At 36.9% G+C, this 12,909-nt stretch overlaps 1 protein-coding gene across 4 annotated transcripts in view; it reads right to left on the reverse strand.

Annotated features, from left to right (window-relative positions):
- DTNBP1 (dystrobrevin binding protein 1) overlaps positions 1–12,909 on the reverse strand; it is a 150,785-nt gene that overhangs the window by 113,316 nt on the left and 24,560 nt on the right. For 3 of the 4 annotated variants that reach the window (XM_007973635.3, XM_073005677.1, XM_007973633.3), the window contains exon 4: positions 12,059–12,119. In XM_007973635.3, coding sequence (XP_007971826.1) covers positions 12,059–12,119 — 61 coding nt within the window. Of the gene's footprint in view, positions 1–4,973; positions 5,114–12,058; positions 12,120–12,909 lie in introns of those variants that run through there. The other variant, XM_038005737.2, reaches the window with a different exon arrangement.

Here is a 12,909-nt window from a genome sequence, read left to right on the forward strand (position 1 = left end):
CCCTGAACGCAGAGAGTGAAACAGTCAAATTCAACTGGCTTAATGTCAAACTGTTAAGCAAAACCATGAATCTTGAAAGTTCAATTTGAAGGCAAGCTAATATTTCACAATAACAGGAGAGGCAAAACACTGAAAGTCTGACTTCAGAAAACTGCCCTCAGAGTCTAAGCCCTAAGTATTAACTATTTATGGTATTTTTTTTTTATACATTGCTAAAGGAGAAAAAAAAAATCAAAACCCTTGTTTAGAAAAAGCCTAGACAGGCTGGGAGCGGTGGCTCACGCCTATAATCCCAGCACTTTTGGAGGCTGAGGCTGGCAGATTATGAGGTCAAGAGATCGAGACCATCCTGGCCAACATGGTGAAACCCCGTCTCTACTAAAAAATACAAAAATTAGCTGGGCATGGTGGCACACACTTGTAGTCCCAGCTACTCGGGAGGCTGAGGCAGGAGAATCGCTTGAATCTGGGAGACAGAGGTTGCAGTGAGCCGAGATCGCACCACTGCACTCCAGCCTGGAGACAGAACGAGACTCTGTCTCAAAAAAAAAAAAGAAAAAGAAAAAAAGAACAAGACTAGACAACCAAGTTACCTTTGATCACAGCTGCTTGTTTTATAAACTATCGTTCTGAATTCCAAGACTATATAGTTATAATAATTAGCTTAAAAGTAGATGAGTATAAAATAATTTGTTAAAAAGATAGAATTGTCCAAAAGTATATTTGCCCCAGGAGGTTATGCTGTTTAGGTAAAACCCACCAAAGACACAGGAGCAGGTCTGACAAAATAAATGTACAAAGTGACAAGTTTAATACCATGCATATTAAAGATATACATTTAAATATTTACATATATCTCAATAATACATCACAGAAGGCTTTAAAATAAACTTTCATTTTTAAGGTTGGGTACTGTTTCTGGAAAGCGATAGAAGTACTTTGGATGAGCTGTGGGTTTTAAAATAACCAATTATACAAAAATTTAAGACCCTAAGGTAGCATAAATTCAATAACAGATCTTACAGGAAATTCTTTCTCCTGTATATATTGTTAATGCTTCTTATAATCAAAAGAATGATTTTTGTTACAGCTCCTCTACAGGACACAGTCTTCATTTAACATGGGATCATTCATGTTGATACGCATGGGTGTAGTAGTTCACTAGTTTTCACTGCTGTATATGATACTTGTTTTATGAATAATATCATACTTTTTCTGGCAGATGGACTTTGGAACTGTCCAAAGATTAAACAAAGCTTGCTACAAACATTCTGTTACAAATCTCAAGATGCATATGTGCAAGGGTTTCACAAATGAATTGCAGATGTGTCCAAGATATCTATCTCCTCATCTCTCAGGGCCTAGGGTAATGAGATACCCCTCCCCAGTCCCTGCAGGTTGGATGTAATGCTCTGGAAAAATTCCTAAAAGCAGAATTGTTGCTTGAAAGGCATGTGCAACTTTAACTTCTACTTAATGCCAACTCATTTTTTCTAATGTGATTGTTCCAATTTATACTCCCAAGTTCTAGTTGTTTATCATCACGTTTCTTCTGAGGAAAGAAACAAAACTGTCATCTGCAAATAATGACCATCTGCACAGAAAGCTCAAAGCCTCTTAAATTTTCGGTAATCTAATGATTACCGAATCTAATTTGGGGTTTCAATTTGCATTTCCTTGATACCAAGCAAGGTTGAACACATTTTACTGTGTATTGGCCATTCATGTTTTCTCTTCTGCAATACGCCTGCTGATATATTTTACTCACTTTTCTCCTGGGTTATTTTAGTCTTCTTTTTATTGATTCATAGGGGTTACTCATATTTTCTGAACACTTATCCTCTGTCTTGTATACGGTGGTGTTTGATAAAAAACTTTTGACAAAAATTATCAATATACTTATTTATGGCTGGTGCTTTTTATATCTTACTTAAGAAATCTTTCCCACTCTAAGGTCTTAAACATACTCTCTTCCACTATTTTCTAAAAAATGTACAGTTTTCCTTTTCACATTTAAGTCTAATGAAGTCAAAATGTGAACGAGGTCTTCAACTACTTTTATTCAACATATACTAGAGTTTCTACCCAGTATAAGAAACAGGAAAAATTAAAAGTTGTATGGCTTAAAAGGAAAGAAACAAACCTACCATCTACCCAGAACAACTCGCACCCCCAAATACAAGGTATTAGAATAAGAGAATTTAGCAAGATGGCCGAATATGGGATTAAAATACTACAAGTCAAATACTGCAGGTTTTTGGTAGATGTCAGGACAAAGAAGCCGTCTTCCATTAAAAATTTGCTAAAACTTTTTACCCTGAATAGGTATTTAATTTTAGGAAATGTATTTTCTGCATCTGATGATCATTTTCGCTTTTAATATTTAACAAAGATTTTCTAATGCCAAATTAACCTTTTAATCCTGGAATAAACTTGTGTATTTTGCTTTTTATACATTGCTGGATTTGGTTTGCCACTAAAGGCCTACAATGAAGAATGTCTCCCAGGTAGAATTCCTTTTATTATCCAGTATTCATAAGCCATGCAAATATCAATAGCAAGTTTTGACTAATATTTTAAAGCTTTATATTTTAAGCTTGATACACATTTTAAAACAACATGTGAGTAGATTCTCAAATTGCATTTCAAATACAATTGTTAGAACATCAGAATTGTTAGAAATTCAAATTGTCTACACACTGAAGCAGTATGAATAGTATCAACAGCAAATATGCATGGCTTATATGTGTCCAGCATGGAGACGCCAAGTTACTGCACACAAGCAACTGTTAATTAACAATTACATCTAAAGTTTGATAATCAGAAAATGATGTTTTAAGTATTTTATATCCTAAAGGTTCCTACCTATGTATAGGAATTTTGCTGGTTTTAAGTACATTTAAGGAACCTGGTTGAGTGTTTGGGGTTGATATGTAATACACTGTAACTTTTCCAATTTAAAATACGGGAAATAGGTTTCTGCCTAGCATGTTTACACAGAACATACCAGTTTCAGAAACAGATCATGGAAGTTAGGCAAGAGATGATGCCTTTAATGTGTTTATAATTTTTATATATGTATTCATGGACTCCAGGTTCACTTTTTCATACTTCCTTGTTGGGTTTCAGTATCAAAGTTATCCCAGCCTCATAAAATATGCTGGGCAGTTTCCTCTTTTTTCATTCACTACAAGAACTTGTAAAATGTTGAAATGGTAGATTTCAGCCAGGTGCAGCGGCTCACACCTGTAATTCTAGCACTTTGGAAGGGTGAGGTGGGAGGATCACTTCAGCTCAGGAGTTCAAGATCAGCCTGGGCAACATAGTGAGACCGCCATCGCTAAAAAAAAAAATTCATTTTTGCAAGGTGTGGTGGCTCACGCCTGTAATCTCAGCACTTGGGAGGCCAAGGCGGGTGAATCACCTGAAGTCAGGAGTTTAAGACCAACCAGGCCAACATGGTGAAACTCCATCTCTACTAAAAATACAAAAATTAGCCAGCCATGGTGACATGCGCCTATAGTCCCAGCTACTCAGGAGACAGAAGTAGGAGAATCACTTGAACCCGGGAGGCAGAGGTTGCAGTGAGCCAAGATTCTGCCATTGGACTCCAGCTTGGGCAATAAGAGTGAAACTCCATCTCAAAAATAAAATTTTTGTAAAAAAACATTAGATGGGCATGGTGGCACACCTGTAGTCCCAGCTACTTCGGAGGCTGAGGTGGGAGGAACACTTAAACCCAGCAGGTTGAGGCCACATTGAGCCATGATCAAGCCATAGCATTCCAGCCTGGGCAATAGAACGAGACCCTGTCCCCCAAAAACAAAACAAGAAATGATAATTTCCAGAAAGAGAGAGAGAGAAAAAAAAGAAAAGGATTTCCTGAAAGTTCTGAACAAGAAACGACAGATTTCAAGAAAGAAAGAAAGGAAAGAAAGAAAGAAAGAAAGAAAGAAAGAAAGAAAGAAAGAAAGAAAGAAAGAAAGAAAGAAAGAAAGAAAGAAAGAAAGAGAGAGAGAGACAGAGAGAGAGAGAGAGAGAAAGAAAGAAAGAAAGAAAGAAAGAAAGAAAGAAAGAAAGAAAGAAAGAAAGAAAGAAAGAAAGAAAGAAAGAAGCAAGGAGGAAGCAGGAAGCAGGGGAAGGGGAAGAAAAGAAAAGAAAAAAGAGGGGAGGGGAGGGGAGCGGAACAGAGCAGAGCAGAGAGGAGAGGAAAGAGAAAGAAGAAAAGGATTTCCTGAAAGTTCTGTAAAATTCTATGGATCTGCTCCTTTCTTAGCAGAAATATTTTTAACCAGCAATACAATTTCTTTAGTGGCTATAAGACTACATGAGATTTGTATTGCTTCTAGTATTGGTATTGATTAAAAAAATTCTAAGATTTTGCCATTTCATCTAAATTTTCAATTTTTTCTCTCTTTTTTTTTCTTTTTAAGAAACAGGGTCTCACACTATGTTGCCCAGGCTGGAGTACAGTGGCTATTCATAGGCACAGTCCCACTACCGATTAGCATAGGAGTTTTGACCTACTTCGTTTCTGACCTGGGCCAGTTCACCCCTCCTTAGATAACCTGGTGTTCCCTTGCTCCTCAACATCAGCATGTTGACGCTGAACTTAGTGTATGCACCCAATTGGCATCGCACACTACAGCTCAGAGCTTCTGGGCTCAAGAGATCCTCCTGCCTCAGCATCCCAAGTAGCTGGGACTATAGGTGTGTGACCAGATAAGTTTTCACATTTGTCATAGAGTTCATCAACTTTTATCTTTTTACTCTCTGCTACAACTATAGCTATTAATATAGTCCCTTTAATTCTTAAAAGTATATATGTTTTTTTCTTGATCAGTGTCACTAGCAACTTATTAACTAATGATTTAATTGTTAACTAAATTATTTTATTAGTCTTTTATAAGAACTTTTGGCTGTATGTAGTTTCTATTACGTTTTTTGTATTCTATTTCATTTACTTCTCTTACCTTTATTGCTGCTTTCATTCTTTCTTCCAGATGTATTCCATTCTCTTCCCAAATTCTTAAGTTAGGTTAACTCACTGATTTTCAATCTTTTTTTTGTTTATACAGTTTCACTGTAAATAGATTTTAGCAAATTCTACAAGTTTATACATAGTAATTATCATTGATTTCTATTTTTAAATTTATATTTTTTTACTTCAAACCATAAAGTATTCATAATATGTATTTTAAAATTTCAAATATAGTTTTCAAAATTGGTTTCTTATATTAACTTTCAGCTTTACTTGCACTGGAATCAGAGAATATATTCTACATGACTTCATTTATATGAAACTTGCTGAGATTTATGCTGTGGCCCTGTATGTAGTCAATTTTTATGAGTGTTCCAGATATATTTTAAAAAAATTTATATTCTCTATTTGCTGGAGTAGCATTCTACATTTGTCCATGAGGCCAAATTTGTTAATCACATTAGTCCAATCATCTATATCCATACTTATTGCATCTGTTTTTATTTTTTCCTATCACTTAAAAGGAATGTATTAAAATTCTCTCATTTTGATTGTGGATTTAGCTGTTTTTTTCCTTGTAATTATATTTGTGCTTTATCTATTTTAATACTTTTATTAGGTATACACAGTTTAGACTTTTTTCCCCCGAGGGAATTGAATCTTATTAAGGATCCTCTTCATTTTTCATTTTAAGTCTATTTCACCGATATTAACACATCAGTTTTCCATTGGTTAGTACTTGTCCAGTATATGTTTTCCCTTCAATTACAGGCATATCTTGATTTATTGCACTTCATTTATATTGTGCTTTGCAGATATTGCATTTTTTACAAATTGCAGGTTTGTGGCAACCCTGCATCAAGCAAGTCTATCAGCATCATTTCTCCAACAGCACGTGCTCACCTCATGTCTCTGTGTCACATTTTGGTAATTCTGAAAATATTTCGAACTTTTTCATTATTATTACATCTGCTATGATGATTTGTAATCAGTGATCTTTGATGCTACCATTGTCATTGTTTTGGGGCACCACAAAGTGCACTCATTTGTAAAATGGTGAATTTAATTAATACATGTTATGTGTATTCTGACTATTCCACCAACAGGCCATTTCTCTCTCCATTCTCAGACCTCCCTCCTCAGAACTCCCTATTCCCTAAGATAATAATTCCCTACAAATAGCTTCTACATATTCAAGTAAAAGAAAGAGTCACACATTTCTTACTTGAAATAAAAAATCAGAAATGATTAAGCTTAGTGAGAAAGGAATGTCAAAAGCAAAGACAGGCCAAGAGCATCATGCACTAAACACCCAAATTGTGATTGCAAAGAAACAGTTATTGAAGAAAATTAAAAATGCCACTCCAGTGAACACATGAATGATAAGAAAGCAAAACAGGCTGGACATAATGGCTCAACCCTGTAATCTCACTTTGGGAGGCCGAGGCAGGAGGATCACTTGAGCTCAGAAGCTCAAGGCCAGCCTGGGCAACATAGCTCCATCTCTACAAAAAGTTAAAAAATTACCTGGGCATGGTGGCTCACATCTGTAGTCCCAGCTACTAGGGAGGCTGGGATAGGAGGATCTGCTTGAGCCCAGGAGCTGGAGGCTGCAAGTGAGCCATGATGGCACCACTGCACAGCAGCCTGGGTGACAAAGCAAGACTGTTTAAAAAAAAAAAAAAAAAAGAGAGAGGAGAGGGGAGGGGAGGGGAGGGGAGGGGAGGGGAGGGGAGAGGAGAGGAGAGGAGAGGAGAGAAGAAGAGAAGCAAAACAGCCTGATTGCTGATACAGAGGAAGTTTGACTGGTCTGGATAGATCAAACCAGCCAGAATATTCCCTTAAGCCAAAGCCTAAATTTATAACAAGGCCCTAACTCTCAATTCTATAAATGGATTCAGAGAGGTGAGGAAGCTGCAGCAAAAGTCTGATGACAGCAGAGGTTGGTTTATCAAATTTAAGGAAAGACATCGTCTTCATAATGTAAAAGTGCAAGGTGAAGGAGCAAGAACTGATGTAGAAGTGTTAGCAAGTTATCCAGATCTAGCTAAGATCATTGATGAAAGTAGCTACCTTGAAAAACAAATTTTCAAGTATACAAAACAGGCTTCTGTTGGAAGAAGATGGTATCTAGGACTTTCATAGTTAGAGAGGACAAGTTAATTCCTGGCCTCAAAGCTTCAAAGGACATGCTGACTATCTTGACAGGGACTAATGCAGCTGGGGACTTTAAGCTGAAGCCAACACTTCATTTACCATTCTGAAAATTCTGGGGCCCTTGAGAATTATGCTAAATCTACTCTGCCTGTGCTGTATAAACGTAACAACAAAGGCTGGATGACAGCACATCCGTTGACAGCATGGTTTAGTGAATATTAATACTTTATGCTTACTGTTGGGACCTACTGCTCAGACAAAAATATTCCTTTCCAAATAATACCACTCGTTGACAATGCACCTGGTCATCCAAGAGCTCTCATGGAGATATACAAGATCAGCGTTGTTTTCATGCCTGCTAACACAACATCCATTCTGTAGCCTGTGAATTAAGGAGTCATATCAACTTTTAAGTATTATTGTTTAAGAAATACATTTTATAAGGCTACAGCTGCCATAGACAGAAGTTCCCTCAACTGATCTGAGCAAAGTAAATTGAAAACCTCCTGGAAAGAATTCACTATTCTAGATGCCATTACGAAACCTTCATGATTCACGGGAGGAAGTCAAAATACCAACATTAACAGGAATTTGGAAGAAATTGATTCCAATCCTCATGGATGGCTTTGAGGGGTTCAAGGCTTCAGAAGTAACTCTAAATGCAGTAAAAATAGCAAGAGAACTCGAACTAGAAGTGGAGCTTGAAGATGTGACTGAATTGCCGCAATCTCATGATCAAATACGAATGGATGAGATGCTGACTGACTCCAATTCTGAAAGAAGTTCTACTATGGGTAAAATGCTATCAAACAGCATTGTATGCTACACAGAAATCTTGTGTGAAAGGAAGAGTCAACAGATGCAGCAAACTTCATTGCTGTCTTATTCAAGAAATTGCCACAGCCACCCCAACCTTCAGAAACCACCACCCTGATCTGCAGGGTGCAGATATGCAGCTATAAGCATAAAACAAAAAACCTCTCAACCAGCAAAAAGGTTATGATTCACTGAAGGCTCAGGTGATTGTGAGCATTTTTTAAGCAATAAAGTATTTTTTAATTAAGGTATTACATTGCTTTTTAAGACATACTTAATAGACAATGGTATAGTATAGACATAATTTTTATATGCACTAAGAAACCAAAAAAAAATTGTCGGACTTGCTTTCTTGCAATATTCACTTTACTGCAGTGGTCTGGAACCAAACTGACAATATTTCTGAGGTATGCCCATATATTCAATCTTTCTGTGTCCTAATGTTCTAGGTGTTCTCTTGTAAGTACCTTATAAACTATTAATAGACTTTTCCTCATCTTTCAAAATATGCCCTCTAGCAGTCTAGATTAATCATTTAAAAATACTGAGATTGTAGATATATTCACATTTACTATCGTATTCTGTTTATTCTGCTTGTTACGCGTTTTCCCCTAGTTTCTTGTCATCTTTTGCATTGACTGAATTCCTTCTCATTGTTCTAGTTTTTTTCTACTGGTTTAGAAGAAAAATTTTCTTTTTCTTTTCTTTTTTTGAGATGGAGTCTCACTCTGCTACCCAGGCTAGAGTGCAGTGGCACAATCTCAGCTCATTACAACCTCTGCCTCCTGGGTTCAAGTGATTCTCCTGTCTCAGCCTCCCAAGTAGCTGGGATTACCATCACGCCAGGCTAATTTTTTGTATTTTCAGTAGAGATAGAGTTTCACCATGTTGGTCAGGCTGGTCTCAAACTCCTGACCTCAAGCGATCCACCTGCCTTGGCCTCCCAAAGTGCTGGGATTAGAGGCGTGAGCCACCGCACCCAACCACTTTCTATTTTTTCTGTGTGTGGTTACCCTTGAAATTCTGCCCTCCATATTTAACTTTTAAAAGTGAGGTTAATCAATATTGATATATTTCCCCCAAATAATACAAAAGTCTTAGAATGCTTGAACGCTGATAATCTGCCTTCCATCTTACATGCTTTGTTATCTAGCATTATTATTCTATCATTTTAACCCCACAAATTAGACAACTGATATATATGTCCCCACTGTTTGTTTAGATTTATCTATGTTTACCATTTTCTCTGCTCACTATTTCTTCCTACATCTCTGACCCATCTTCTAAAATTAGTTTCTTTTTTTCCTGAATTACATTCTTTAGTAGTTCTTTTATTGGACGATTCCTGACAGAAAAATCTGTTTTTATCTGAGTATGTCTTGCTTTTACTCTAATTCTTGACAACAGTTTGAAAAGTGTGCTGTGGAACTCATTCATTTATAAGTGATCTGTCTTCTCTCTAGTTATTTTAAGATCTTCTCCTCTCCTTTAGGATTCTGTAGTTTTATTTGTTGTTGTCGTTTTAGACAGAGGCTTGCTGTTGCCCAGGCTGGAGTGCAGTGGCATGATCTCGGCTCACTGTAACCTCCACCTCCCCAGCTCAAGATATTCTCCTACCTCAGCCTCCTGAGTAGGTGGGACTACAGGCACATGCCACCATGCTCAGCTGATTTTTGTATTTTTAGGAGAGACAGGGTTTCACCATGTTGGCCAGGCTGGTCTTAAACTCCTGACCTCAGGTGATCCACCCACCTTGGCCTACCAAAGTGCTGGGATTACAGGTGTGAGCCACTGTGCCCAACTGGGTTCTGTAGCTTCAGCATGAGGTGTCTAGGAATGGATTATTATATTGTTGTTTGTTGTATTTTCTGGATCTGAGGATTTGCACATCTCATTTATGGAAAATTCTCAGACATTTTTCTTTTCCTACATTGTCTTTCCCTCATGCTCTTTCTAGAACTGTCTAGGTTTACTGGATATGTTGGGCTAACATACAAAACTGCAATTTTACAGATCAAAATTCATCAAATATTAGCAATCTCACCTGGTTCAACCTAAAGACATTTTTATAAGTGTTCTCTGCCTATCAATTCCTCTTTCACATTTTCCATTTTCTTTCTGAGATCCTTGCCGTGTACTCTTTGACTCTCTCTTCTACTTCACTCTTTCTTTCTTCGGCTGCCTCAAATTGCCGTTGAGCACATCTTTTGGGTTTGTAATTTCAATGACTTTAAAATATTTGATAGTGCCTTCTTCCTTACTCATGTTTAAGTCCATCTCTTATCTCTTGAAAGATTTTATATATAACTACCTAACAGTCAATATTCAATAGTGCAGTACCTACAGTCCTTTGTGGGTCTAAATCTCACTCTTTGGTTCTGGTGACTCAAACTTTTGGTGTTTTACTTGTGTGCTTGCTAATATTTTGAGGACAGGGAGCCTGATTTAATCTGTGGAAATCTGAGGGAACTACGTTTAGACCGTTTCATCCATGGAGAATTTGCATTTGTTTTTGTTGGGTGTCAAATTTTTTTTTTTTTTTTAAGACAGAGTTTCACTCTGTCGCCCAGGCTGGAGTGCAGTGGCACAACCTCAGCTCACAGTAACCTCCGCCTCTCAGGTTGAAGCGATTCTTCTGCCTCAACCTCCTGAGTAGTTGGGATTACAGGCATGCGCCACCATGCCCGGCTAAGTTTTGTATTTTTATTAGAGATGGGGTTTCACCATGTTGGCCAGGCTGGTCTCGAACTCCCGACCTCAGGTGATCTACCCGCCTCAGCCTCCCAAAGTGCTGGGATTACAGGCGTGAGCCACTGTGCCCAGCCAACTTTTTTATTTCTTAACTTAGAAGTTCATTGATCATGCAGGAAATATAACTTAGAACCCCATACTCCTATGAAGCCAATACAATGGTAACAAATGAAGAAAGGAGGCTATGCCAACTTGTTAGGAAGACAGACAAGTTTCCTTGTTGACTCCTTTAGCCAATAGGTACATTTTTTTCCCCAGCTTAAGCTTTCACCGAGGGGATGTAGCCACCTCAAAGTCCAAAGAGCTTTATCAAAAGTCTCAGATTCAGATCCCCACAGACAAAGTCTCCTACTCCCACAAATCTCCAAAGCTTTTGTTTTAGTATTTTGATCCCAACTGCCATGTTTTGTTTTGTTGTTTTAATGACTCTGATTTAAGCTCCCTGTTCTGTTTTGTTGTGTTGTTGGCCCTTTATGTTTCCTTTAATTTTTGTGAGCTTAATGTATATTAAAGAACTTTTAAAAAACATATCCAACATTTAAGTGTTTTATAGCTGTAGGGCTTTTCAAAGTATCTATTCTGCCTTACTATCAGAAACCTACATTTTCTTCTTCTCAGTAATTTCTAAGAGAAATGCTAGTGTCTACATTTCATCATATATATTCCTGTGTTGTATATAATTATTACAGCTTCACTAATTTAGGTAAATGGTAAAGATAATCAGTCTAAATTTATTTAAAGTCAGAATTACAGAAATCATTTCAGAAAAAAATGAAGTTTGATTGACATCAACAACACCGAGGACAGTATTTGATCTTGGCTAAGTACGTTTACCAAGTCATTTAAATTACAAGACACTAGCGCTTAAAAATACTTTGTTCTTCTAAGTGAACTGAGGATGACCCCTGAAATTTTTGTATTTATTTGTTAGGCAAATTAATAATTTTGGATAGACTGAGCAAAGTTAAGTTTTTTTGACCAAATAATAAGGAATTCTTAAATAGTGTGGAAAGAGATGTCTTATAAAGGGTAGAAAAAGATGTCTTATAATTTACATATATTGCAAATTCATCAGACTAAAATTCAGAGCATTATATCTACATAAAACATGTATTTACCTGTCCTTAGAATAAAAGTTATAAACCCTCTAGTTCAACTAAACTAAATTACTTGACAGAGAAATGATAAAAAGGTGCTTTATTCAGGGAGTTTCATAATCAACAACTAGATTCAATTTCAGATATCCTGCAAAACATTTTGACACAAACAATTATAAATTCAATTTTTGAAAAATGCCATTTACCACTGAAAAAGGAAAGTTTGTCACGAGCATAAGATTAGCCAATTCTTTACCTCTCCAGCACTTGCACATTCTTTGGCTCTTCTGTGAAGTGCAGCCCATGTATCCTCATACCTAAAAAAAAAAGCAAAAAAATAATTTGAAATGCAAACCACACATTAAAAGGAAATACTATCTAAAGATGAATGTGGAATATCCTACGGTGCTAGCAAGGAAACACTCAAAAAATAATGGGGACATGTTGCAAGGGCACATACGTCAACTTGATGGAGGTTCCAGTGGCCAAATCTGTGACAATTTGAGCAACAAAATACATAATGGTAGTAATGGATTATAACTCAAAGAATAAAACAAATATCCCTGGATCCATGGTGATGTAAATAATTGAATAAATAAATTAATGAGAAAGAAGAGAAAAACTTTTCCTTATAATAGAAACACAATTAGTAATTTTTTTTGGTTTTTTTGAGACGGAGTTTTACTCTGTCACCCAGGTTGGAGTGCAGTGGTGTGATCTCGGCTCACTGCAACCTCCATCTCCCGAGTTCAAGCAATTCTCCTGTCTCAGCCTCCCGATTAGCTGGGATTACAGGTGCATGCCATCACACCTGGCTAATTTTTGTATTTTTAGTAGAGACAGGATTTCACCACATTGGCCAGGCTGCTCTCGAACTCCTGACCTCAAGTGATCTGCCTGCCTCAGCCTCCCAAAGTGCTGGGATTACAAGTGTGAGCCACCGCGCCCAGCCCCAATTAGTAATTTTAAAAGAAATTATGAGGAAAAAAAAACCTCTAATTGGTAAACACAATAGTAATAATTGTTTTAAAAAGAATTTTAATGGATGATAAAATTAGTGGGTAAAAGCACAAAAAGAAATAGGATATTTACACAGTCTCAAAGTAT

This window comes from Chlorocebus sabaeus, chromosome 17 (assembly GCF_047675955.1).
Source record: "Chlorocebus sabaeus isolate Y175 chromosome 17, mChlSab1.0.hap1, whole genome shotgun sequence".
NCBI lineage: Eukaryota > Metazoa > Chordata > Mammalia > Primates > Cercopithecidae > Chlorocebus > Chlorocebus sabaeus.